Source organism: Eublepharis macularius, chromosome 2, assembly GCF_028583425.1.
Source record: "Eublepharis macularius isolate TG4126 chromosome 2, MPM_Emac_v1.0, whole genome shotgun sequence".
Classification (NCBI taxonomy): domain Eukaryota; kingdom Metazoa; phylum Chordata; class Lepidosauria; order Squamata; family Eublepharidae; genus Eublepharis; species Eublepharis macularius.
The window spans coordinates 207,272,911-207,300,506 of NC_072791.1; the positions used below are offsets into that span (position 1 = coordinate 207,272,911).

General features: G+C 46.6%; 1 protein-coding gene across 6 annotated transcripts in view; it reads left to right on the forward strand.

Moving 5' to 3' along the window:
- FN1 (fibronectin 1) overlaps positions 1–27,596 on the forward strand; it is an 88,285-nt gene that overhangs the window by 5,043 nt on the left and 55,646 nt on the right. For all 6 annotated transcript variants that reach the window (XM_054970967.1, XM_054970962.1, XM_054970963.1 and 3 more), the window contains exons 5-12: positions 540–677; positions 6,360–6,518; positions 7,430–7,621; positions 11,448–11,627; positions 16,129–16,305; positions 18,644–18,796; positions 20,321–20,449; positions 23,299–23,442. In XM_054970967.1, the coding sequence (XP_054826942.1) occupies positions 540–677; positions 6,360–6,518; positions 7,430–7,621; positions 11,448–11,627; positions 16,129–16,305; positions 18,644–18,796; positions 20,321–20,449; positions 23,299–23,442 (1,272 nt within the window). The remainder of the gene's footprint in view (positions 1–539; positions 678–6,359; positions 6,519–7,429; positions 7,622–11,447; positions 11,628–16,128; positions 16,306–18,643; positions 18,797–20,320; positions 20,450–23,298; positions 23,443–27,596) is intronic.

A 27,596-nucleotide genomic window follows, 5' to 3' on the forward strand; every position in this document is an offset into this window, starting at 1 on the left:
GTGGATTTTCATGTATGATGATATATAGACTAACTGCCTGGTTTGTGGCCGGTGTGATAGGCTAGCTCACCGAAGTAGTAAACATTTGTCTCTTCTTTACCACATCAGTTGGGAGGCAGGGAGCACCTTTGCATCCCTTTGCATACTAAAATATTTCTAGCACATAAAAAGCTAGAGCGTCAGGGAGAAGGGCTCTGGTCTGATCTTCTCGCTCTCATGCTAGTTTTCTACATGCAGGTTTTTTAAAAAAGGAGATGCCTTTACACATGTGACTCCTTTCAATCAAAAATGGTGCAGCCCAGACACGTTCCTCCATGCAGTGAGAAGGCGGCCTTTTCCTCATTCGGTTTTCTTATGTCATTTTTTACTTACTTATCTCATTCATTTAGGATAGATATGGATCCCTGGTACCTCTTGAGCATGCAACTCTTTGGTTGAGTCTCTGATTGAGAATGCTGCTTTCAGAGCGTTGAATGAAATTCTGTCAATGAAGTGAGCTTCTGCCATCCTTTCAGCTTTTTCCAATTAATTCTCTGTAGCGGAGCGGTGTTACGACAATTCTGCGGGGACCTCCTATGTCGTGGGAGAGATCTGGGAGAAACCCTACCAAGGCTGGATGATGGTGGACTGTACTTGCTTAGGAGAAGGCAGCGGACGCATCACCTGTACCTCCCGAAGTAAGTATTGGCTCATGCTGGGGGGGGGGGCAGGTTCCCTTGGACCACTATATAGTCCATTTTCATAAGGTACACAAGCCCCATGGCGCAGAGTGGTAAGCTGCAGTACTGCAGCCCAAGCTCTGCTCACGACCTGAGTTCGATCCTGGCAGAAGCTGGGTTCAGGTATCCGGCTCAAGGTTGACTCAGCCTTCCATCCTTCCGAGGTCGGTAAAATGAGTACCCAGCTTCCTGGGGGTAAAGGGTAGATGACTGGGGAAGGCAATGGCAAACCACCCCGTAAAAAGTCTGCCAAGACAACGTCGTGGTGTGACGTCCCCCCATGGGTCAGTAATGACTCGGTGCTTGTACAGGGGACTACCTTTACCTTTACTCCATAAGGTATGGAAGCATATATGCACTTTCCTGGAGTAAGCCCATGGAATATAGTAACTCTCTTTGGACGTTTTTACTTTTCAACAAGAGTGTCCTGCACCAGCCCCTTTCTAGGCATGTTTACTCAGAAGTAAGTACCTTAGATATTCCACCAAAGTGGTACTAAGGTGATCTCACTTCTGCAGTGGTTGTTTTGCTGTTGCCATGTTTTCATTCCCGTCGAAACTGTCGTCTTATTTCTCCACTCTGTTCTTGGGCTTCATGCTGGGAGCCCCTCCAGGAATGGGGAGAAATGGTCCAGGATCAGGGGTCTCTCTTTGAGAAAAGGGGAGGTTTCTTATATGTCATCTCCGTGTTGATTTCCAGGAACACTTGGAGAGGTTGCTAGATGCTAGGCTTGTAACTCTGGAATTTAAATGGGATTTACTCTTGAGACAACAGAGTTACGAGTGGAGCCTAAGAGTATTTGAAATGAACGGCGTTGTTTGCTAATTTGCATATTAATGTTAAATTTATAGCTGTGATGATAACCTCTTTAATTACCAAAGTATTTATGCACGAGTAGGGTTGTGCCTGCCTTCTACTGTTGAACCTTAGCAAGCCTTTGTGTATCTTGAGTGACTGGGAAGAGCTTCCATCCCGGCTCACCTGTCCTCCATTCCCTCCAGCAGTGGCTGCTTCAAGGTGTAATCCACCTTCTAAATGTAAGCCCTCCTGGGCATTGGCCTTGCCCACTTCCCTGGAACATGAGATCGGGTGCCACCTTGGGAAATAGTGCTCAGAAGAGCCACAGATAGCATCACAAAGAGCCACATGTGACCCCCTGAGCCCCTGAGTGAATATCAGTGAACTGCCTTCACATTTGACATTAAATTTCCCGTTATCTAAATTTTAATGAAGTTGACTCTGTGAGTCTAGTACAAATGCCAGATAAAATAATCAACCCTATGTTTCTCGATAGTTGCTCTGGTTTTATGTCCTCCTCCCAGGAATTGTTCCCGGACCTCTGGGCAGTAGATTCTCTCTGTTCCTTAGGAACCCCCTTGGCAGGTCTCTAGAGAGGCAGCCTAGACATTTGCTAAACAAATAATGTCCTAAGGATGCCGGTGAGGCATAGTGACTTGGTTGCAACACTCATTTGGAATTTAAACCCTAATCGAAGTCCAGCACCTGGTCTGGGGACTATGCTAGTTCTCTGTTTATTTTGGAGCTGATCCACCCTGTACAGTGCCTAGGTTCTAGGGGCATGCCTGCATACCATGCTTTGCTCAGAATTTCCTGGATTCTTTGGACCCTTTCTGGCCTTCTCACCAATCTCTGCGGCATCCTTCTGCTTAATGGCTTTTTCAAAATAAGAATACTTTGTCCTTTCAACCTTTTCAGATTCATTTTCTCTAGCTCAGAGTGCTGCGATAAAGATACTGGGATGTCCTAGGAGCTCCTGTGATCCCCCCCCCCCAGTTTACATTAGTAAGATCCATCATAGTAGCCGTCCGATGGGAGAAATATACTCCCAGCTGGATCCAGAACCTTTATAGTTTCATTAAGTTCCTCTAGCCTTCTCACAAAGTCTATAGTTGCTGGCATACGAAGATGGAGTTCCCCCTAGAAGTCTCAACAGGACCTTTGGAGACCAGGTGTTATTCCCATTCAGACAACAGTTTGAGCTTGCTGAATTGTAGCTTAGGTTTTGAGGTTCCCAGCTGTGAATGTTTTGGAAAGTTTGTTCCCAGCGTGCCCATCCACATAGACATGTATCAAGCTCTGCAGACCAGTTTCCTGGCAAACACATGGTATTCCATCAATCTCATCTTTGGCTTTTCTAATGTATTTCCCACATGTTCGCTTTTGTTGCCAAAGTGCATTGAGTAAATATCTAGCGTGATACGAAGGACTCCTGCTACCAAAGACTGTGGCTGGGGATACGAGAAATGCCCTCGGTCTGGCATCTCCACAAGTCTCACCGTTTTTCACAGCTGGTTTCAGTTGTCAGGCACAGGAAGACGGTTGTAAAAGTTTATGTCAGGTTCCCTGCTTTCCAGGAAGGCTCTGTTTAATAGTGAGGTGTGGGTGTTTTTCAGGTGGTCCCATACATGAAGAGGTGCATTAGGGGTAATGGCGATAGAGTCTGGGCTGTCTAAAAGAGGAGAGAGCCAAATCTCATGAGCGTTGTTTCTTTTCTGCATCATACTATACTGTGGGTGAAACTACACTGGATTGAGGTTTAATTCTAAGCATTTTTTTGTTATTTCTATGTATTTGTTGATTTTTTAAAAAATTAATTTTCAATAGTAACAGTATTAACAAAACAAAACATAGCAATACATAACTAACTTCAAACAACAAGTTAACAGCGATTGTTATGTATCCATCCAATTAATGAATACAAGGTATGAGTAACATTATAAAACATTAATAAACAGAGTAGTTACAATTCAAGAAAAATATATTATATCTCCTTCGTCTTATCATAATTCGATAGTTTAGAGCTCTGGATTTATGATTGCATAATAAGGTAACTTTGAGACTAGCAAATCGTTTTTAGACCAGAAATCCAATTCTAACCATTTTAGACAGTTCTTCATGCAAGCCAAACAGTTGCTATTATTATTATTGTTGTTGTTGTTGTTGTTGTTGCTGTGTTGGTCCCTGAGCAGAGATATGATGGCCTGGAAGAACTCATAAGAAGCAGGGTGGATAAGAAATAAAAAAATCAGATATTTTTTATTTAAATCGGATTTTTTTTTTTATTTAAATCAGATTTTTAAAATTTTAAATTGGATTTTTAAATACAATGTTTTTTTGAGGAAAAATCAATCTAAAGATAGTTTTTTATTTAAGATACATTATAGTCCAAAGGTTATCATCATGAAATAAGGATTAGTTTTTAATTATGTAGCATGAGGCTGTATATTGATGCAATGTTTAATTTTTTTGGTAAATGAATTCCATTAATCCATTCACAATCTCATGCTCTTCCAGAGGTTCTGTACGATTATTGGGCAGTTTTTCTGTCTAGAAGATATTATCACAGATGCTTGGTTTTACAGTTCTCAAAACTGTGAATTTGTGTCTGCGCAGCAAAAAGGTGATAAAATAAACATATACAGTTGAGAATAAGACCTTAATCTCTTTGTTCCTTTGAAAATCTTTGTATACAGAACCAACCCCTTACCTCTTAAATGCTAAGTTTCAAAAAATTCAACTGACAGAAGATTGTTGGGAGTAGAATAGATCTGCACAAGAAGCTAAGTGTGAGGAGTCTTTATGTAGAAAAGAATGAGTCTTTATGTAAAAAACCATGATTTAAATCTAGTCTTAATGACTAGATAAGAAGCTTTCCCCCTGTTTCTTTCAGAGGACTCGTAACAATTCTTCTAGTGGAAAAATGGGGACATTTTGGTGAGCACTGGGAAAAAACCTCCTACAGAATATTTTCACTTTCAGACTGAGGGAAATGCTTCTCGAAGCAAGGTTTTCGCGCTCAAAATATTAAGCATGAAAAAGCTTGAGGACATTTTCAATTTTTCCAATGGCAATATTGGCATGTTTTGGAGAATACTGAAAAAAAATTTCCAGTGATTTGTTACCCCCTTTTGGGATGAATGAAAGACAAAGTTTTATTCAAAATGTGTAGTATGAACATTTTTTATCTAAGACAATCTACAAGTGTATGTAATGATAATTCCAGAGTTTACTGTAGACCTGAGCAAGTTTTGGAGGTCATTCGTTCTTAGGGTCGCTATAAGTCAGAAGTGACTTGACAACACATAATACACACATATTGTTGATATATACAACATTTTCAATAATATTTTTGCTTAAATTTTGGCAACAATCATAACGTTTAACTTAATAGAGAAATATGCCAGTAGTTCTACATATTGTGATATGAGACGATGTCCATATAATACCCTTTTATTTACTATAGAATTAGTTTTCTACCTTCAACTTTTATTTTTTTCTGCCTCTTAGATGGCAAAAAGTAAAGCTACATGGGCTATGGTAGGATTGGATTAGCAGTTTGCAACTTTCTGAAGTATTGGTTATTCTGAAGTATTAGTAATACTAACAATTTTTTCTTACAGAAAATGTATACATTTACACTTTTAAATTCCATAAATATGCCAAACAGTACAATATTATATGCTAGCTAATTTATAAATTATGCTTTTTATGTTGTTAAATAAGTAAAAGAAGTTTGAGTTTCATAGGAAAGTAAGTATTGCATATATTTCAATTTTTCAGAGAATTTCCAATTCGTCCCTCCACAAAACCTAGAATTTTCTCCTTACGGCTTCAGAATTTCCAGAAATTTTACATTTCTGTCCCAAAGTATTTGTTTGCTTCATTTATAGCCCATCTTTCAGTTTGAGGTTTGGTTACAAAATGTAAACCAAAAAAAAATCAAGATTACGATTAAGGAACTGGAAAACAATATGTGTGTGTGGGGTGGGGTGGGGGGACACCTCTGTCCAAAGCATGATGTGCAATAATGTATAATGCAGAAAGCAGGCTTAGAAGGTAGAAGGCAATGCAGTAAAAACAATACATAAAATCAGTTATGCTGTGATAGATGAAGGATGAATTAAATCCTTCATATTCGGTACATGGACGTTTGGTTGCACGTACATTCCATTTCTTTCACTGGGTGTAAGGTTGCATCCAGAGAGCATTGGGCTACCTGTTGTTTTGCTACATCCATTCACACCTGGGTTACATTGTCAGCGCAAGACAATCCAGTGCTGTGGCACAATACCCAGTGATTGTGGATGCAGCCTTACTCCAAAGTGAGCGTGCAAAGGATTGCTCCTATAATCTGTCTGGCCAGCTCAATGTGAGGTCTGTATTGCTTCCAGTTTATAAACCAGAGCTCATCTTATGTGTCAACCACGGTATTTTTAATAATCTCGTACATGCATATTTGCCGTGGCTGGCAATGCTACCAACATGTCTGAAGGGAAAGAGTTTTGTCCCCCAGCAGTATCTGTGCTGCTGGCTAAGCTGGAAGGCTGGGTGAAATTCCCACCAGATGAGAGACATCTCTTGTCCCCTTTGTAGGCTGGGACGATCTTACAGCATGGTTATGAAAATGGACATGAATCAAGGTGCAATGATAAATAGGAAATTGAGTTGGGTTTTCTGTAAAACGGATCAGTGGTCTAATTGGACCAAGGCTGCCTGAGAGCTCTGTGGGAATCTTCTATGAGATTCTCATCCGAGGGGACCAATATGGCCTGAAGTGCACAGGATCCCAAAAGGATTCGCTTGGCTCCTCTGCTATTTGTATTTTTTTCTCCTCCGCAGACAGGTGTAATGACCAGGACACCAGGACTTCCTACAGAATTGGAGACACTTGGAGCAAGAAAGATAACCGAGGGAATCTCCTTCAGTGCATTTGTACCGGGAACGGCAGAGGGGAGTGGAAATGCGAGAGACACTCATCCCAGCAAGCCACGGGCATTGGTCAGTAATGGTCACCTTGAATGGAATTGTGAGATCTGCATGTGTCACACTTCTGCTTCTTTACTACTGAAAAGGCACATGAGAACTCCCAGCACTCTCAAAATTGTTTTTTACATTAAGTTTGGGAAGTGTCCCCCCTGCGTGCTCAAACTCCCCTCCTTAGGAAATCGGATAGAGGAAGGCTAATTTGTTATCTTTCCCTGACCATTCACGAAATTCCACTTTTGGAATCACAGGAGCCAACTTTCAGGCATGGAGGGTCTACAGCAGCAGGGTTGGTTCCAAGTTTTTGGGGGGGCGGGCTGAGCAAAGGGTGCTCCGGAGCCCCCATAGACCCATTACCAGGGTCTCCTTCTTGCCCTCCCACTCATGTGCCCCTACCTGCCTGCGCTCCGTTCCTTTGTCCGTGCACAAGCTCTTCTCCCACCTGCAGTCACATCTGCCCACGCTGCGTGTCAGCCCTTTCCCCAATGGTGCTGAGTGGTAGGTGCAGCTAGGAGTGTTACTGCCACGGCCACCAGGAATGCTGATGCTCTATGCACCACCCACATGCTTCGGCAGCGCTAAGCGGCTGGGATCAGAGACAACAGAGCACTCACAAGCAGGCAGTGGAAGGGTGTGAGAGCAAGCATCAGAAGAGATGTGTGGGAAGGGAGTCGGCAGCAGTGGGCCCCACCAGCAGCCATGGGCCCTGGCAGCTGCGCCACCTTGCCGTGTGCTGATGCCAGCCTGGGCCACCAGCTTCTTGTCTGACTGGAATGTACCGTTTTGCTAAGAAGGGTGTGTGTGCGAGGGGGGTTGCTTTTGACACCTTTAATGTAAAAGAAACCGTTTTTAAGACAGTGCTGGAAGTTCTCCTGTGTCATTTCAGTGGCAAAGATCTTACAGTCTGCTTCTGTTTTCTGCCTTAGGAACCGGATCGGCCACCTTCACGGATGTACAAACAGCCCTTTACCAGCCGCAGCCGCAGCCTGCGCCTTACGGGCACTGCGTCACTGACAATGGGATGGTGTATTCCGTGGGCATGCAGTGGCTCAAGACGCAGGGCAGCCAGCACATGCTTTGCACTTGTCTGGGCAATGGAGTCAGTTGCCAGGAAACAGGTATGGAGCACTTTTGATGTTCACCAACACGTGAGAGACTCTCTGATTGCAGAATATAGTAGGCTGAACTGGGGCTTTTTTTCTGGGAAAAGAGGTGGTGGAACTCAGGGGGTTGCCCTCGGAGAAAATGGTCACATGGCCGGTGGCCCCGCCCCCTGATCTCCAGACAGAGGGGAGTTTAGATTGCCGTCCACGCTGCTCCAGCGGTGCAGAGGGCAATCTAAACTCCCCTCTGTCTGGAGATCAGGGGGCCACCAGCCATGTGACCATTTTCAAGAGGTTCCGGAACTCCGTTCCACCATGTTCCAGCTGAAAAAAAGCCCTGGGCTGAACATTCAGGGCAGCTACTTAATAGGACTAGGATCTTCCAAGGCGGGGGCATCCTACAGTAGGCTGGAGAAAGTTCTTCCAGCCTCAGGGGTCTTCTTTCAGTTTAAGGCTGCTTAGAAGTGGGCGGCCCACCTCATCTAGACTTGATCCGTGCCCTTTGTGGCTGTTGGTGTCAAGAAGGCTAGATCGGTCCAGTGGGTCCAGTAGGTGATAAGGACCTCTGTGGGTGTAATTTTGACCCGTTTGAAAGAAGCAGTCATGGAACCCTTCCTGAACAAGGCATCCAAATGGCCCAAACAACTGCTTCCTGGTGGCCAATGTTCCACTTGGGCAAGTGAGTTGAGCAGGTGGTGGCTAAGTAGCTTCAGGTGGCCTTGGAGGAGATGGATTACTCTACACCCGATTTCAGTCTGGGTTTGGGACAGAAACTCTTTTGGCTGCCCAAACTGAGGATCTTCACAAGGAGAGTGGCACGGAGTGCATCCCTGTTTATTCTCGTGGACCTCTCAGTGGCTTTGACACCACTGACCATGGTAGCCTTCTGGCCATGCTGGGAGTTGGGGGCACAGTGCTTTGGGAGTTCTGCTCTTACTTGACCCACCAACTCCAGAAAGTGATGATGAGGGATTGCTGCTTGTGGCATTTATGGCGTGCAGGTCCCACAAGGTTCCGTCTTGTCCCCTGTGTGGTTCAACATCTACATGAAATTGCTGGGAGGATTTGGAGATTTGGGGATCAGGGGATTTGGAGTGCGCTGCCATCAGTATATACAGGACACCTAGCTCTGTTTCTCCTTAGCTGGGTCAAGTGTGTCTGAGAAAGTCCTGAACTGGTGCCTGGAGAGGTTAATTGGTTGGATGAGGGCCAGTAAACTGAAGCTCAGTCCAGGCAAGACTGAGATGCTGTTATTCATTGACAAAGCTACTTGAGGACTGAGCCGTCCGCCCGGCCTGGAAGGGGTTGCACTCCCCCTGGAAGAGCAGATTCATGGCTTGCGACTGCTGCTGGATCCTGGCCTATGGTTGAAAGTCCATATGGTTGAAAGTCCATATGGTGGTGCACAGTGCATTTTATCAGCTTTGGCTGATACGCCAGCTACGGCCGTTGCTTGAAAAGTGTGAACTGGCTGTGGTAGTCCATGCACCGATTTTGGCTGCCTTTGAAATCTGTCAGGAAACTTCAGCTGGTTCAAAATGGAGCAGTCAGGGGCTGGTCAAGGGTAAGAACTGTGATTGTATTTCTCCTGTACTGGAGGGTCTAAATTGGTTGCCTGTCTGTTTCAGGAATCAGATTTAGAATTCTTAGCTTTAAATCCCTGGACTGTATGTGGCCAGGGTGCTTGAAGAATCCCCTTCTCTCCCACTCTCCAATCCACCAGCTAAGGTCTGCCTTACAAGTCCTACTTTTTGTGCTCCCCCTGGGGCAAGTTTCAGAGGTGAGGGAGGTTGTGACTAGAGATGGGGCTTTTTGGTGATGGCACCTCACCTGTGGCATCCTGTCTTCTTGAAGTTCATGTGATCACTCCCGAAAAATATAAATTCAAATTACAATCAATTCTTTTTTAGGCACCAGGCCAAACCTTTTCTTTTAACTCAGGATTTAATTAAGGGGTTGATCTTTTAACATCATTTTTATGGTCTGCTTCTACTAGCGTGAGAACTCTCTGGAGACTTGTTTTAAGCGGCTCAATGGGTTGGGGTTTTTTTTGCCTTTTAGTGGTCTGGCTGGGTTTCTAATGCCGGCTTTTTATGGCTTGTTAATTGATAGCTTTTATTGTGTTTCATGCTTTAATTGAGTTTCACGTTGTAAGCTGCTTCGATCAGGTCCTGCAGAGCAATTATTGAGACATTTTCAAAATAAAGTGGTTCTTCTGATGGAGGAAGAATGCTTAGGGCACAGAAGCATCTACAACTTCGCATAGCGGAGAGGTAGTGTCAGGGCTTGCCGCCGCTGCCGCTGGGCGTGGCATTGGGCGGTCTGCTCCTGACGTCATAGGGGGGCCAGGGATGCTGCAGGACCCTGCTCTGTGAAAGGAGGGGCGGTATACCTCACCCAGACTCCCTCTCAGTCCACTCGCTGGCCTGCTCAACCTGGCCTGCTTGCCCCCTGTGTCCTTCTTCATCCCCTCCTTCCAGAACTCTCCTCCAAACCTCCACTTTTGCATTGCACCACTCTCACTCCACATTATCACTCCTTACTCACATCCACCACCACAGGGCTCTTCCCAGCCAGCTTTTATAGGGCTTCCTTCTACTGCCCCACCCCTCTTCCAGCCCAGTCTTGGGCTGCACCAAGCAGTTGCAGCTGGGGTAGCTGATCTGGCCCCACTGACCAGCACCAGCTGTGCCTTGTTCCCTGGCTGCCCAGCCTCCCTGCCTTGGCTGATTGCTGAAGGCCTGTCCAGCTGCAGTCCCCTGGCTAGCAGCTCGGCTTCCCTGGCTGAGCTGATGGCTGAAGGTGGGTCCAGCTGCGGCTCCTTGGCTGGTTGCCCAGGGCTTCCTGCAGAGTGCCTCCAATAGCCCCACCTGGAGTGGCTTGGCTTTTGGCAACTCCTGGGCCAGGCTACTATTTTCTAGCTGGGGCGTGGCTTTGGGCTGTTGGGGCTGCTGCTGCTTCTCCTCCTTAGGTAAGGTCTTTGGGTGGGTGACTGCTGGGCCCCCAATCCCTCTGCCCTTGCTCCCTTCTGCCTTGCTTAGTCCCCTTTCCTTCCCCAGGGGAGTGGGACTCGCTGGCTTCTCTCTGTCTCCCCCTGACTCCTGAAGCCCTGGGCCTTTGCCTCTTGCCCCTGGCGCTGGCAGGTTCTGGCTCCATTTGCCCGTGGGAGGGGATGACCTGCTGTCCCCAGGCTGCCCCCTCTGCTTGCCAGTCAGACCGGTTGACCTACTGCCTGCTGGCTGACCGGTTGACCTGCTGGCTGCTGGCTGCCCCCTCTGTTTGCCCGTCAGCCTGGTTGACCTGCTGTTCCCTCTTGTCAAGTCTGGGGACTGGGGCTCAGACCCCGGACAGGTAGGATCCAGAAGACGAGGCGGTTAGGGAGCTTCACATCAGGAAAATAGGTCACCCCAGATGGTTTCATTGCTGCACTTCTGCTGCAGCAGAGCAGAACCGGAGTAGCTAGAGTCATGACATATACTGAGATAGTTTGAATGATACGGTTTCCATAGGAATAGCCCTGTTGGAGGTAAATAAACCTTATGCTTAAAGACATGAAGACTCTGGTTCAGATCTCACCTCCACTGTTAGCTGAACTTTGGCAACCCATGATGTCATGGCTTCAGATATCTATATGCAACACAAGGGTAATACAGATCTATCTGCAGTGTTGATGTAAAGATTAATGCACATGAAGTGTTGTTATAAATGCTGAGTACAGGAAGTTAGTGTAGCCAAAGCTGTAATAAAGAAAGATACAGCTGCTTGATGAACCCTTGTCCACGCTTGTATTTTGTGGTTATGCTACAAGATCATGATGGAATGTTCTGTTTTATTTTCAAAGCTGTGACCCAGACCTACGGTGGAAATGCTAACGGGGAACCTTGCGTCTTCCCATTCACCTATAACGGGAGAACTTTCTACTCATGCACTACGGAAGGCCGTACTGATGGGACTCTCTGGTGCAGCACGAGCTCAGACTTCGATCAGGAAAAGAGATACTCTTTCTGTACAGAACAAAACGGTAAACCTTTTTTTAAAAAAGCATGTTTGGGGAGAAATTTGGCTGGCTGGAGGGAAACGGTACAGACCTAACAATTGTAATTCTGGCAACACTCCTCTGAGTTCCGTAATTGACGTAGTTTTAATCTGGGGATGCCTGTGGGGCTCAGTGGAGGGGAAGGGGAGAAAGCTTACAAGGCAAGTTTAGTGGCTGGCAGTGAAGACGGAAGGAGTAATTAAGTACCTGGGGATTGAATCCACTGCAAATACTCTTTAAGATACAAGAAATCTGGGTGTATCTCCTTGGTCATCCGTAGAGTTGCTTAACAACCCTAGGCAAGTTCTTATCACTCAAACTTTGTTTCCCTTTTGTAACTTGCATTTGCCAGTTATGAGACCTGGGGCTAGGCTGTAGATTTTTTTTAAAAATCCCTTTTCAAAAAAAGTTTCTCCTGGCCTTCTTTTCTTGCATTGGTTCAAAGCTGTCGAGATCTGCCAAGCATCAGTTGTGCAGTTGTTCCTGAGAAGCTAAGCCCATTCTTCACCAAGAATGGCTGGCCAAGGAAATTACTCTGCAATTGCCTGTGCGCATTCTTTGATTGTGCTTTATCGGATGATCCTATAAATGCATGTGGAGAAGCGTCCTCAGCAAAAACCCATGTCGACTTGTAACTTATTTTACTCTTAAGTGCATACCTCCTACTTTGAGGTGGGGAGGACGTGTCTAGACATGGAGCAGGCGGCCGGAGAAAAGCTCTGCCTCTTTGATCCAGAGAGACTCGTGTGTGTGTGCGTTTTCTTGGCTGTGTTTCATTCACTCCAGTAAAATCAATGCCCATATTAGGCCTGAGGGAAAGATGCCTCTTGAGTATGATCTCTGTAATGTTGTGATGTCAGCCCTTAGATCATGAATCAGCCAGGTTGCCATATATAGCAGAAATCCAAACTTTGTTCTGGGACTTGACTTGTGGGGGTGTTTCTCCCAAAAAGCATCTTGCCTTAGAGATGTGGAAAGAGTCACATTGAACTACGGCTCTTGTGGTATAGTTAAGCAGTCCAGGAGGGAATGGAACTTCTGGCTAAAACTGCCCATAGGAATGATGTCAATCATTTTTCTCAATCGTTTCCCTCTCCCTTATGTTAGGCAAATGCATCCATCTTCCATGTGGTTAAAATTAGGGAAGGTTAAAAAATTCTCCTCATCAGACTTCTCCAGAATTTGGCCGTCCAAATTACCTGGTTTACAGGGCGAAGCAGCACCCATGTGTAGCAATTCTCCCTTCCATTTCTGATTTCCAGATCCTTCCAACCTGTTTATTGTGTCTGTAGTGCTGAGTGCCTCTGAGCAAGTTGTGCCTGAAGAGTTTTGATGCGATCCCTCCAAGATTTCTTTGGCACTATGATGGGTTAATCAAGGTATACGTAGGCCCGTTACTAACCTCGAAGAAAAGTCACTAACTGGAAACTTCAGCCAACTACATGTATCACTTATGAAATCAATTTTAGAAATTCCTTAAGTCAGGCTGGAAGGCAGGCAGATGAAGCCACATTGCTTAAAACAATGTTCCAGGAAACATCTGTTTATTCCTCATAAAATAAGCTGTGTGATGTTGAGGGAAAACAGGGTTGTCATCAGATGTTTCCGTGTCAGTTCTGTGCTGACTGTAGCATAAAAAAGAGAGAGAATAAAAGTAGGAAAAGAGCAATATTGTGAGATGGGAATGCAGCAGCTCCAGGGACTGTGAGGTGTGAAAGGGTATGGTCGTTCCACTGCCTTCCACACATGGTCTCCAGCACAAGAGTATTGGATCACTAAAAGTCTATTTTTTTAATGGGCATGTGGCTGGCTCTGGTAGTTACAGACAAAAATCTGGAAGCGTGTGTTTTGCTGAATGCTTGGAAAGTAGAAAAGGCCACGCTGAAGACTCCAAATAGCTTTTGCTGAACGAAGTACTACCTTCCTGGCCTTCTCCTATCTCCGTACAGACTTCATCTTACAAGGTTCTTAAGATCCAAAGGTGCCTCCTTGGTCTGGACAGGAATGTGAGCAGACACGATTTCTTCAGAGAAAAATTATGCCAAACCAATAGTGGAAAAAAAATAAAAACGAGTGTCTTTATACATGATCTAGTATGGTTTCACAGTGTCAGACTAGCACTTGTCCCGAACTCTCCTTTTTTCTCTCTCTTAAGTCACACATGTTGATGTGTATGGAACAGTATTTTAACTCATCTTTGGCATGGTGGGAGCCTTTCCAGGGTCGCCTGTTGTGCTTGCCGGATGAGGACAGCCTGCCTCTCTCCTTTCCCAGGCTGGGGCAGTCGGGCGCGGCCTTCCTCTCTTAGCTCAAGGTTCCAGTTGGGCTGGCCACCGTGGCTTTCCCATCCCCTCGCTAAGCCTTCAGTTCTATCCAGCCGCAGTTTACCTCCAGACCTCTTCCTTGCTCATCTGTCTTAGGTCATCCTTACTGAGGCTGCAAGCCTGAGACCTCAAGAGACAGCCCTGGGAGACCCCGTGGGCTGCCTTCCCTCTGCAGCAGGACCTGCTTCCCTGAGGTCTTACAGCTGCTGCAACATGGTTTATTCTGGCTAGAATCAAGGAGTGCTTGGATGTCCACATCTGGACCACATCTGGACCCTCCAGCCCTGCCAAGTCATCCTTGCCCCCCTCCCTTGTCTGGTTGTAGGTTTGGAAGCATGGGGGTTTTGCAATCGAGCCAAAGTGAAGCACTTTCTACGTAGGGCTGCCAGCTTCCCGATGGACCCTGAAGCTTGCCTGGAAATACAACTGACCTTCAAGGGATCCGTTTCCCTGGAGGTAACGGCAGCTTCAGAGGGCAGATCCTTTGGCGCTGCATCTCTGTTGTGTGCCCTCCTTTCTCCAAATTCCATCCTCCACAGGCTCTGCCCCCAAATTGCGAGTTATTTCCCGACCAGGAGATGGCAACTCTATTTCTACCCCACTGGTTTTAGTGAGGAAGGATCCAGTATGTTCTTGACTGGCCAGTTGAAGAACATGAGACTTCAAAGAGCCTTATCATACCCAATGGATATATGATTTGGTGGGGTCTTCTGTGAGATGGTGTGAACAGTTTTTCTAGAGAAAGTCAAAATGAATCTTAGAGGGTCCACAGTCCCTCTTACAAATAAGACTGCGTCCTGGTTTTATTTCCTCGCTCGGCTTATTTTAAGGATGTAGTTCTGGTTTTCGCTTTTGGTTATCTTGGCTGAAAGTTCTGCCCCATTTCTGCAGAAGTAGGCTGCACCTACTTTTTTCCCACTTTGATGTTTTTAAATGATGAGTTTTCTTTAGCAACTGGGTAGCATTGATTATAATGTTACAACGTAAAGGACCTCATGAAGCAACAAAAAAAAAGGTCCTTAAAATAGTACTACATAAGCACACGTCTCATTCTAACCATTAGACTGTAATTAGGGAGGGAAAGCTGAGATCTTTTTAAAAGCCTTATGAAGCAATTCTGCTCTCCCACAATGCCCGTACCCCACCCAATTAATCCATACTGAGAGTTTTGAGGAGAGTACTTTCCCTTCACTAGCATCGGTTTATCTGGCTGTACCCAGGAGTGGGGCAGGTTGTGCATTTTGCTCTTCATGCACTGTGCCCCAAGAAGACGGCTCAGAGTGTTACCTGGAGGCACCTGGGACCCATCCCATCCCTGAATGCAGCTGCAACCTCTTCGCAATGAGCCCCACAAGTGAAGCAGTTGCAGACATCACTGCCCGGGATGGAGAGGTTGCATCTGGAGATGTGCTGGGTTGTGCCCTGTGCCTTGAACACTTAATTGTGTGCATGTGCTTGGCTGAGGCAGGACATGTGGTGTAAAGGTATGGGAGCTGCCCTAGAGATTAGGTCTACTCCCTGCGTCTTTCGTTGAGCTGAGATTTGAAGTCCAAGTTCTTCAGGCTCCAAGAACAGCACTCTGTCCTATGGGCTGAAATGAACGTTCTGAAGGTGAATATCCAGGGCTCATTTCGAGGGGAAACGCACAGGAACACAGTTCCGGCAGTTCCCCGAAGAGGTCACATGTCAGGAAGCCCTGCCCACCTGACTCTTGGCCATTTTGGGCCCGTTTCAGCCTGGATTGGGGCCGAAACGGCCCGGATTGGGCCTCTGAGGGGTGGTGAATCACTCTCGCACTCAGTAGCAGCCTGATCCTGACCATTTTGGGCCCCCTTTTTGCCATTTTGGGCCCAATTTCGGCCCTGAATGGCCAGGATTGGGTCCAAAACAGCCAGGATAGGTGATGTCATGAGGTGTGGCATATGCAAATTAGTTATGCTAATGACACACTTCTGGTGATGGCAAGGAGCATGGCATATGCTAATGAGTTCCTCCAGCTCTTTTTCTACGAAACGACCCCTGTAAATAGCTATTTAAGTTACCAAGCCTGTCGTCCTAAATATTGACGTGGTGGCAGTGGGTCCAAGTGAATGATGTGCTGCTCTGATAAGACTTTAAGCCTAGTTATGTCCCTTTCTTTGATGCCTGTTGCTTCTTCGCAGTCTTGGTTCAAACCCGTGGTGGCAACTCCAATGGCGCCCTGTGCCACTTCCCTTTCATCTACAACAACCGGAATTACACGGACTGTACTTCTGAAGGGCGGCGAGATAACATGAAGTGGTGCGGCACCACCCCGAACTATGATGCTGATCAGAAATTTGGCTTCTGTCCCATGGCAGGTGAGTTGAATGAATATTTAGCATCCCTCCAGTGGGCAGATGTCCAACTGGTTGGTAGCTCTGCTCTTCCTTGGGGATTACCAAGTGATAGATTTTCTGTGCATTGTTGTCCGAGTACTAATGAAATGTCATCAGGTGCTTGTCAAGCCAAAGCCGCAACTAGAACATTAGCGGCATTCCACTTCTGAGCACCAAGGTGTTGCCACTAGGTGCTGTCTCCCTTTGTACTGGAGTCAGGTTTGCCCGAAGGAAAAACATAGCAGAAGACTTATGGCAACCCCTGGTGGGGTTTTCTTGGCAAGAGACTATCAGAGGTGGTTTGCCATTGCCTGCCTCTGCAACCCTGGTCTTCGTTGGAGGTCTCCCATCCAAGTACTAACCAAGGCCGACCCTGCTTAGCTTCAGAGATCTGATGAGATCAGACTCACATGGGCTATCCAGGTCAGGGTGCATAGAATAATGTAAACAAAATCAAAATCAGTTACATGAGAATAAAGAGCAGAAGGTGTAACACATGACTGCAGACTATTTCTTCTCTCCATCTCACTCCTTGCATATACTCAGCATTTTGGTTTTGCCTTCCACTGGAATTACACAGAGGGAGGCGGAAAGACTTGGGTTTTGCCATTCCCATGGGATGCATTTCCACTGCTATTGTAACTCTCAGAGTTGATGGAGCAAGTCCGTTTCAAAGCTCTTTGATTAGTCCATCATAGCCACAGCTTGTGTCTCATTTCCATGTGCTTCTTGGGGGTGTCATGGGTAAACACCATATGGACCACAGAGAGCCTGCTAAACAGCAGCCACACTGCCAGCTAGCGTAATTCCCCCACCTTGGGAAACTGGAGGAGGAAGATGCCTTGTGAGAATCAGGGCCTCCCAGCTGGTTAAGTCATTCGCAACTCCCTCAGACTCATCTGGATTGGTGATGTCACGAGGCAGAATTCTGAACCTTCCTCTCGGGAGAAACGGCCACTTCCCAGCTGAGGCAGCGTTGATGCAGTGGCGGCCTCCCAGTCAGCTTCAGCGGGAGGCTCCGATGTCTGGCCTTACTTTGCCACCAGCATCTGGCTTTGTTCAAGCACATCGGCATTTCCGTTGTGGAGAGCTTTGTTTCGGTTCCTGCGGACAGGGTGGCACTCACTGGGCAAACGGCCAAGCGGGGAATGGAGCAGTTGGAAAGCCCTGCCAGAACGGGGACTGTTGTGTCTGTTTTGTCCATCTGCTCCTCTTTCCGACACAGTTTGCAGGAATGCTTAGATTTCTGAGGACGGAGGCTGTCTTTGAAGCCAAGTGTGTAGAGATGCCACAGGGGGAAGAAGAGGAGGAGGAGGAGGAGCTGGTATTAGGAAACTGCGCAGGAATACCAAAAGGCATATTTTCTGCCTGTTAATTTTACTTACTTACAACCAGATGTGAATAATACACACAGCCAGTAAGGAATATAGTTTTCCTTTGGTAGGGGAATGGGTGAGGAGTTGAGGTAGAATTCTGAACAGAAAATGGATAGCTTGGAAGGATTCAGCACTCTTTGCCCCCCACCCTGGTACCTTTCCTCAAAATGACAGCCCCCCCCATTTTTTTTTAAGTTGAAGGAGCATTTCATGCTTCTGTGTGTAATATCTAGTACGGCCCTTATGCAAAATACACTCTTTTTGCTTTAATTTTTGTCATGACTATGTATGGGGTGGTGATGTCATGGAGGAGTCCTCATGATGTCATGGAGGACCTGGTGCTGTCACAGGGCAGCTCCAGACAAGGCCCATTCTGGCCCATGCAACTGTGTAATCTGTGCACCTCTGGGGCTCTGAGTGGAAGCAGCAAAACCTTGCAGGATTCCACCACTTCCCTCATTCATATTCAGAGTGCAGTGCCCTGGAGCCCTTGTTGCATCACTATCTGGACTGTGGCATGGAATCCGTAGAGCAGCATGAAAATTCACAGGAGAGAGCCTGGTTACTTTGATGTAATATGCAGCACAGAATAAACTCTCCCTCGAAGCTAAAATGACCAGACTAAGGCTGTTGTACTTTGGTCACATCATGAGAAGACAAGATTCTCTGGAAAAGTCGATAATGCTAGGAAAAGTGGAATAGGAAAAGAGAAAGACCTAAAACCAGATGGCTGGACTCAATAAAAGAAGTCTTGACTTAAATAAAAGAAGCCACATTCTCCAGTTTTCGGGATCTCAGCGAGTCTGTTAATGATAGGACATTTTGGAGGTCTTTCATTCATAGGGTCGCCATAGGTCAAAGGCTGCTTGACACACACACACACACACGGAACAAAGAAAAACACCTCCCAAGAGCAAACTTAATTTTCGTCATTCCTTCAACAGCTCATGAGGAAATCTGCACCACCAACGACGGGGTCATGTATCGGGTCGGAGACCAGTGGGACAAAAAACATGACATGGGTCACATGATGAGATGCACTTGTGTGGGCAACGGGCGTGGGGAGTGGACCTGCATCGCTTACTCCCAGCTTAGAGGTATTGCTGTGTGTTCTTGCTTCTCTATGGTAACCAGTTACAGACTGTGGGCATGGTCCAGCACAAGGACCATGCTAGGAATTAGCTGCTTTCCTGCATTTCTGCTCCCCACAGCACACTTTTTGATCCTGTGAAAGTTTATTGTGGGACCTCAGTGGAGTAATAGCTGTGCAGGAGGGGGGGGGGTCTGTAGTGGGGAGCGGGATGAGGTCTAAAAGGTTCCCTTCTTCCTCTTCTCTTAATGGAGCTCACACAGAAGGGAGGAGGGAACAATTTTCTCCCCCTCCCTGCTGCAGACTTCCAGTAATCCACGCGGGTCCCACAAGCTCAGGAATAAATTTTACTGAAGTTATAAAGAATTGCGGGGTGGGGGGGGGGCAAGGGGAACCTGGGAAGAGCCGGATGCCGTCATCGCACAGGAGACAGCCTGCACTGCAGTCAAGGGACGGGTTGGTTCAAGAAGGTGTCCGGAATTGTCCTCCGGTGCAATCCACCCCTATTTGTCCATAGAGATCAACCACTGAGTTAAGTGGGAATATTCTGTTAGCTTTATTGGGAATGGCATCAAGCCCCGAAATGTTTGGGGCATCTTTTCAAAATCCAGGCTTAGGGAAATAGCACAACCATGAGTAGTAACTGCCAAGACACTTCTTTGATCTTCTGCAAGTGGAATTTCAAGAGAAATATAGTATTTGGCAGAAAATAGTTCTGCAACATTAGCAGAAGCTCTGAAATGAGTAAGTCTTGAGAACCTTGGCTTTGGATTGGGTCCTTTGGGCCCCCACGAGAACGTTGGGGGGCACCATTGGGCTTGCGGCCCTCCTGTGATTGCCTTGAATGGTAACCTCCAAATGTGGGTGTTCACATAGCCACTATGGTTTGTGCTGGTCTTTTTTGTGGTGCCTTTTTTACCAATATTGGCAGCTGCCAGTCTGTTCCTTAAGGAGAGGCAGCCATTCTCCTGGCATTTCCATTGTGATTCTAGCTGAGACTCAAGCCAATAGGACGTGGGTCGGCCGAGAAGTGATCCCAAAACTCTTTGAGTATCCCCACATTGCAAAAAGAACGGGCCTTCCACCATGTGCCCTCTGTGAATGGAAAATACGTAAGCAACTCAGGCTCCCCAGGCTCCTTGGCTGATCTCCTGGCCTTTGACCTCTGCTCTTCTGTAGCTTTGCACTCTGTCAGCCCCCCCCCAGCACTTCCTGCCACCTTTGATCTTGAAAAAACAGTTTCGTCCTTGGTGCCAGAAACACAGTAAACAAATAGAATTCATTCCTCCGTTGCAACCAGAATTAAGCATGCAAGTGAAGGAAATGTAGGCTTAGTTTCAGTAAACAGAAAGGGGGATGCTTGAGTGCAGAACTCTGTGGGCCAGCGCCGGTCAGTGAATTTTCCAGCCTGCTTTGGCCAATCCCTCCGCTTGCTGTAAGGAGACATTCCCAGCTGTACGTTTGCTCTTTGCAGCCCTTCTTTGTGTAGGGTGATCAAGGACATAAATCTCCTGCTTGTCTCTTGAAACAGACCAGTGCATAGTTGACGGGATCACATATGATGTTAACCAGACCTTCCACAAACGTCATGAAGAAGGGCATATGCTGAACTGTACCTGCTTTGGCCAGGGGCGGGGCAGATGGAAATGCGATCCCATTGGTAAGTTTGTGTCCAGTTGAGCATCGCAATTTTTTTTTCATGGAAAGCACGGCATTGGTTAAATCACCACAGGTCTGGTCGTTTAGGATTCGGCAGGGCTTTTTTTCAGCAGGAACGCGGTGGAACGGAGTTCCAGCACCTCTTGAAAATGGCCACATGGCCGGTGGCCCCGCCCCCTGATCTCCAGACAGAGGGGAGTTTAGATGCACAGTGGGCAATCTAAACTCCCCTCTGTCTGGAGATCAGGGGGCGGGGCCACCGGCCACATGACCATTTTCACCAAGGGCGATTTAAACTTCAAAAAACACCCCCCCTTGTTCCAGCTGACCCAAAGTGATGTCATTGTGCAGTCCTGAGTTCCACCATTGAGTTCCACCACCTCTTTTCCCAGAAAAAAAGCCCTGGGATTCAGTAACGGAACTGCAGAAGAATTTATAAAAGGTGCCAGTCCCTCCTTTTAAGGCCATTTTCTGCTGGAAATCCGTTGCAGAAGTCTGCTGCCTGAAATATGATTTACGGTGATCTTATCTGAACAAAAGAGGCGAGATCAGCCATCTAAAGCCCCGGGGTCATGATTTCCTTTTTTGTGTAATTGGAGTCCCACAGTCTAATATTTTGTGGGATTTCCTGGGCAGCAGCCAGTGTTTACCCTGTTTATATACAGTAAGTGGCTTTATATTGCCGCTCTCCCAAGCTAGCGCTCCCTTTCCGAGGTCAGGCCACCAAGCATTGGCTGTCAAGAAGTGGAAACTTCTCTTTCCTCCGGCTGGGATCAGTTGTGGTGTCCAGCCCCACAGGCTTAGACTATTACTGCCTTCTTCCTTTCCTCTACTTGGAGCCACATTTATGATGCTGTTATTTCCTTCCGTTCATTCCTGCCCTGGCAGTCCCAGTCACGCTACTGGATGGGAGGCGGGGGTGGGTGTGACATGCCTCATTTTGGAAAATCTGAAGAGTTTAGTCTCCTGGCCTCTTGAACCGAAAGAGCATCCAAGAATGAATATTAAATATTCACTTAGCTGAAGTTCAGCTTGTTTTATTGGGATGACTTTTTCTGCCCTTCGCTAGGATGACAAGACAAGGAAGGAACCCTTTTGAATCTTTTCTCTCTCTTTCTTTTTTCTGACCAAAAGACACTCCCCTTCCCCCCCAGCAAATCATTCTGCTCAATTGATGACGACGTTTTTTAAATTTCTGTTTTCTTAATTCTCTGGAGAGCTTTCGCATGCTTTTCCTGGCACGAGCACTGGTGCTTCTGGTGTACTGGCGCAGTTCTGGTGGCGAAGTCCGGCCTGATTTAGAATATATCTGCAGATGCTCAGTCATTGGCGCCTCTTTGGAAAACTTAGCCGTTTTACAAAGTTAACAAACTTATTCTTGAAATTAAAATCTGGTTCTTGAAGGTCTGAGTGGAAGGACAGCGTTGATAAAGAAGAGCTTTCTCTTTATCGATTTCTTCAATCTGAAATTTACCCTAAAACAACTGAGTTCATTGAGAAATGGCACCCTTTTCTTGAGCACGTTACCAAAGAGGATATCCAACCCCAAAACCCAGTCTATCTGAAACTCTTATATCTATCAAATTTAGCCATCTTAAAAGTATAAATTGTCTTAAATTTACTCTCTGCTGTGTGCAATGTTAAGCCATAAAGTATATTCTGATATCGTTAATAGAATGTTACTGCCCATATTGCTCTCATTTGCGACTTGTTGTGTTAGCTTAAACTTAATATGTTTAATTGGCTCTGAGAATATGACCTATTATCTGTAATTCGTTCTCAGATACGTTGTAATTCAAATGAAACGTTAATATGTTGTAAATGTTAGAATCAACAATAACATTTGGGGGGGGGAGATAAAGAGGAGCCTTTATGATGTGTCCATCATTTAGCTCTCAATAAATGCACGCACAGCCCTTTAGTTACTTATTGGCAACTGTGGAAGAAAAGAGGGTAGAAATCATCATGGGAAGGGGAGCCTTTTCTCCTCAGCATCCCCCCCCTCCAGCAACCTCATTACTTTTTCTGCCCTGGCCCCAGCCTGGTGGAACGTTCTGCTGAAGATCTGGGCCTGGCGGGACCTATTACCGTTCCGCAGGGCCTGTAAAACGGAGATGTTCCACCGGGCCTTTGGTTGAGGACCAGCAGGTGTCCCACCCCTTATTCCACCTAAAACCAGCACCTCTTCTATGACTGGCCTTGGCTATGCGTTCTGCCCACAGCTACGGCCTAGGCAGATTTCTGATCAGTATCTAAAGTAGCCTATGTATAATGGCGCCGGGAGTATTTTAGAGTAAGTTTTAAGTGTGTTTTTAAAGTTGCTTATTAACTTAATTGTATTTTATTAATGATGTGAGCCGCCCTGAGCTCGTTCGTGGGGAGGGCGAGATATAAGTCAAAATAAATAAATAAATAAATCATTAGTGGCACACCCGCTGCTTTGGGGTTGCCTGTTTTATTTCCTGGCGTGCATCTTGCGCATGTCAGTCTAAACAGAGCTGCAGTGATGAGGAACTTCCCCCCTACAGCAGTAGCTCCATTGAAGCAACTACTAAAGGCCCCAGAGCCTGCTGGGAGTTGGGTCTCTGAAGTGCGGCCTAGGCTTAGAAGGATTCACCCTGAGCGGAGGCACCAGCCCAGCGGCTTCTCAGGCCATTTGAGTTGCGAAGCCCTTCTGTTCCCAGGCTGTTCAGCAGGATAAGGATCCCTGAACTTGATGCCTCCTCTGAGGATAGAGCCAAAGATGGAGGAATGGAGGCCAAGCAGAGAAGTCCTGCTGGGAGGGTCGGTGAATCTGAGGAATGCCATCTCTGAAATAAAGCCTTTTTTCTCTGCACTTCCTGCTTTCAGACCAGTGTCAAGATTCGGAAAGCCACACTTTTTACCAGATTGGAGATTCGTGGGAGAAACATGTTCACGGTATCAGATACCAGTGCTATTGTTATGGACGTGGCATTGGCGAATGGCACTGCCAGCCTCTCAGCACGTACCCAGGTAAGACTCCTTGGCTCTTTGAGAAATGTCCCTGTGGAGCGAGCATGCTTGTTTTCCGTAATCCATTGTCCTGAAGTCTGCACAGACTTTCATGGTTTTATTCCTGTTTTAATACGAGAGAGAGACTGGAAGGCAACATGCACCTTCTTTGGTAGCTTTTGCAGAATTCGCCACTTTTGATCCACCACATTTCCCATCTCTAGCCTGTGGTGATGTTCTATCACAGCAGCATCATTCCGGGTGAGAGTGAACTCGGTCCTTTTCCAGGGAAATGCACAAGATTTACCTGAATCCACCTCTCTTTTCTCTTTACAGTTTGGGATTTTTAAACATTAGCTTTAAAATCTCACTTTCATTGGTGCCAGCTCTTCTTCTGGCATAGGGTTGCCAGTTCCAAGTTGGGAAATTCCTGGAGATTTGGGGGGTGAAACCTGGAGAAAGTGGGGTTTGGGGAGGGAAAGGACCTTGGAGTGGCATAATTCCACAGAGTCTACCCCCCAAAGTAGCCATTTTCTCCAGGTGAACTGGTTTCTGCGGCCTGGAGACTAGTTGTAATTCCAGGAGATCTCCAGCCACTACCTGGAGGCTGGCAACCCTATTCTGCCAAGATTCCTGGGCCTCTTAATAGGGACAAATTCAACCGTTGTTGCTTTTACATGGAGGGGTGGTGCTGGAGAGTGCCCTCAAGTCATAGCTGACTTGGTGACCTGTGGTGGGGGAGGTTGTCATGCCAAGAGACTAAAAGAGGTGGTTTGCCATTGCCTACCTCTGCAACCCTAGTCTTCATTGGAGGTCTCCCATCCGATTACTAACCAAGGCCGACTCTGGTTGGCTGGAGGGGTAGTGATGGGAAAAGCTTCACCTGGTGACCTTCTCCTTCCATTAAAAGCTAAGGAGCTGTGCTAGGAGAGATGTTGACAACCTGACTCTACATGCTTGTTAAAGTCGTTGGTCTAATGGCATCTGTGGAGATCATGGAGGGAAGGCGGCATGGTATAGCCTGATCTCGTCAGATCTCAGAAGCTAAGCAGGGTTGGTACTTGGATGGGAGACCACCAAGACTCTGCAGAGGAAGGCAGTGGTGAACCACCTCTCCTTACTTGCCTAGAAAACTTCTTCCTGGGATTCCCATAAATCAGTTCTGACTGGATGCCTCGTAATTGCATGTTTATGAAGATCATGGCAGAGGTAGGATTTTCACCAGGGAACTGCTTGAGGCATAGCTTAGTTATTCCGCCACTCCACTCCACTGGCCCTACATATGCGTTAGTGGCTTGACTCACATAACCACAGACTGTTCTCTTTACTTAGAGTTCTTGCTGCTGATCTTGCTGGTGTATTGTAAGTTATGCAATCAGTTCTGTGGACTAAATGTTCGGACTGTCTTGCTCATCCAATTCCAGGAATTCTCCATAGATGTGGCCAGTGTGAACATTGTTTGTGTTTTCTGCTTCTCTCCCTCACGTACGTTGATAAGGGGGCTGATGAACTAACCTTTGTGCTTCCGAGCTGCATTTCCTGCTGTGGGCGTTTAGTTTTTAAGCTTCATCTGGGAGCAGCACCGTGCTTCCCTCTGAGTTTCATAAAAGTAGATGTGGCCTCACTGGACTCACAAAAGAAGGGATTGTGAGGAGATGGGGGGAAGGTAATACTTTTAAATGGCAACCCCGAGATAGCAAGACATACCTGTGGATGGTTTGAACCCCCTTTCTCCTATTGTGGGGTTATGCAGGGTGTGGCATTAAATAGCAATTTGCGTGAAGAGTTGTGCATAATCGAATAGCTCGCATTAAACTCGCATCAGTGGAGACAGTGCAGCCAAAGACATTTCCGTACATTACATCCTCCCTCCACACCTGGGCGAGTTGCTCTGTTCGTCCTCGCCTGCCAATCCAGATAATCCAGAGTGATAGTGAACTACAATCAGAAGGCAAGAATAAACCGTTGGTGCCCTGCCCCCCATCGAGATATCAGCTTAGCAGAGTTTTGTGTTGCTCAGTCAAGTGAGCCAAGCCGTGTGCCACAAGAGGAAACAAAGCCAGCTCACCCAACAAGAAAGAGTAGGCTCACTCATCTGTGCTGTATTCAAATCCCTAACATTAACATGAAGATGGCAGTCTGACAGGGCACAAAACAAGGCCAAGCCTCTGCGGAAGGCCATAGACCCAGGCATGACATAGCATCAGAACTTGAAACTGGCGAGACCTGAAGTCCTAATGGACCACCAAGTCATCCCAGCCTCTGGCACGGTTTCTCTTGCCGCTTCCACTTCCAGCATTCTGGCAGCGATGCTCAGAGGTCTGCTGGGACCTGCCCTGTTTCGCCTCCCTCAATAGTCTCCTATTCCAGGTCAGGGCTGACTTCATATCTGGGATCTCTAACCTCATTTCAAGTGTTGGATTTGTTTACAGAGCAGGAACGGTGCCAGAGGTTGATGCAAGTGGAAGGTTGCTCGTTTCTCACTCTGTGTGTGTTTTTCATATTCCCTTGTAACTCACATGTATTGAGAGTGGCACATGCGAATTTAAGTTACTGATTTTCTCTGCAACCCGTGTGAAGGCAATGACTAGAAAAGAGGAAAACCCCGTTTCAGGGAATATTGCTGAGTAAAAAAACCAACAGTTTGAACACAGGTGCCCTATTCTCGCTTGACCCAAGCTTTGTACATTTTGTCCTGGGATGTACATGTGAGAGTACAAAATGTCAAATACGAAGAAGCTCAGAGCAAACACACTCCCCTCCCCACCACCGACATGAGGTTATTTATTTATATGTATTTGGTCATTGGTATGGCTGGTCTGTTGAAAATAGCCAACACAGCAGCCATTGCTCAAAACAAATTTCGAGTCCAGAGTATCTTAAAGACTTTTCAACCGTAAAATTCAAATACAGGAGCACCTTGAGACCCAACAAACTTTTCCAGGGTATAAGCTTTGGTGAGTCAAAGCTCTCTTCATCAGATAAAAATAGGAATGAAAATCCATTCCTATTTTTATCTGACAGAGGGAGCTTTGACTCGTGAAATCTACCCTGGGAAATGTTGTTGGTCTGCAGGGTGCTCCTGGACTTGGATTTTGTTCTACTTCTGCAGACTTCACACAGCTTCCCACCTGAAACTATTGCACAAAACACTTTCAGCAATAGCATAGCAAGGAAATGGTGGATGTTTCTTGATGGGGACGAAAGACCTGGGTTGCTGCCATTTAAAGGTGCTGTTCCAAAGCTGCAGTGGCAACCGTGATGGGAAATGGAAGTAAAGAGAAACAACATTGTTTTCTTTGAGTGGGGTTTGAAGCATCCTGATAACTGGGGGTGGAGTTGCCTGAAAAACCTGGAATGCCTGGCCTGGGCAGACAGGTGGAGAACAACTCTGGCATAGCACCCTGAGATGGCTAGTCTTAAAGTAGGACCAGGGCTCATTTTGAGGGGGAACGGAAAGGAATGCAGTTCTGGCAGTTCCCCAAAGAGGTCACATGTCTGGTGGCCCCGCCCACCTGACTCTCAGCCATTTTTGGCCCGTCTCATTCGGGATTGGGCCCAAAACAGCCTGGATCGGATCTCTGACGGGTGGTGGATCCCTCTCCTGTTCAGCAGCAGCCCAGTCCTGACCATTTTGGGGCCCCTTTTCGGCCATTTTCAGCCCCCTTTTGCCATTTTGGGCCCAATTTCAGACCTAAGTGGCCAGGATTGGGTCCAAAGCAGCCAGGATAGGTGATGTCGGGGTGTGTGTTATATGCAAATCAGTTATGCTAATGACATATTTCCGGTGCTGTCAAGGGGTGTGGCATATGCTAATGAGTTATGCTAATGAGTTCCTCCAGCTCTTTTGCTACAAAATGACCCCTGAGTAGGACGGTTTACCTACAGCAGATAGTATTTGAATTGGTTGTAATGTATCATGAACTCTACTGCCCTGTAGCAGGCTCTGGGAAATGCTGCATGTTGGTGCACATGGAAGGAAAAGAGCAGGTATCAAATCCTCCAGTTTCTTGATTTGCTTCCGAGCCCAAGTGCTTGTGGTCTGATTGGTAGCACAAATATCTTGCGGAGCCAGATGTTTATACTCAGAGCAGCAATAGCCGTAGTCTCACTTAAGATATGAGACTGAGTGATAATATGTTGGTTAAACAACCAAGTTTCTGGGAATTAAGCTA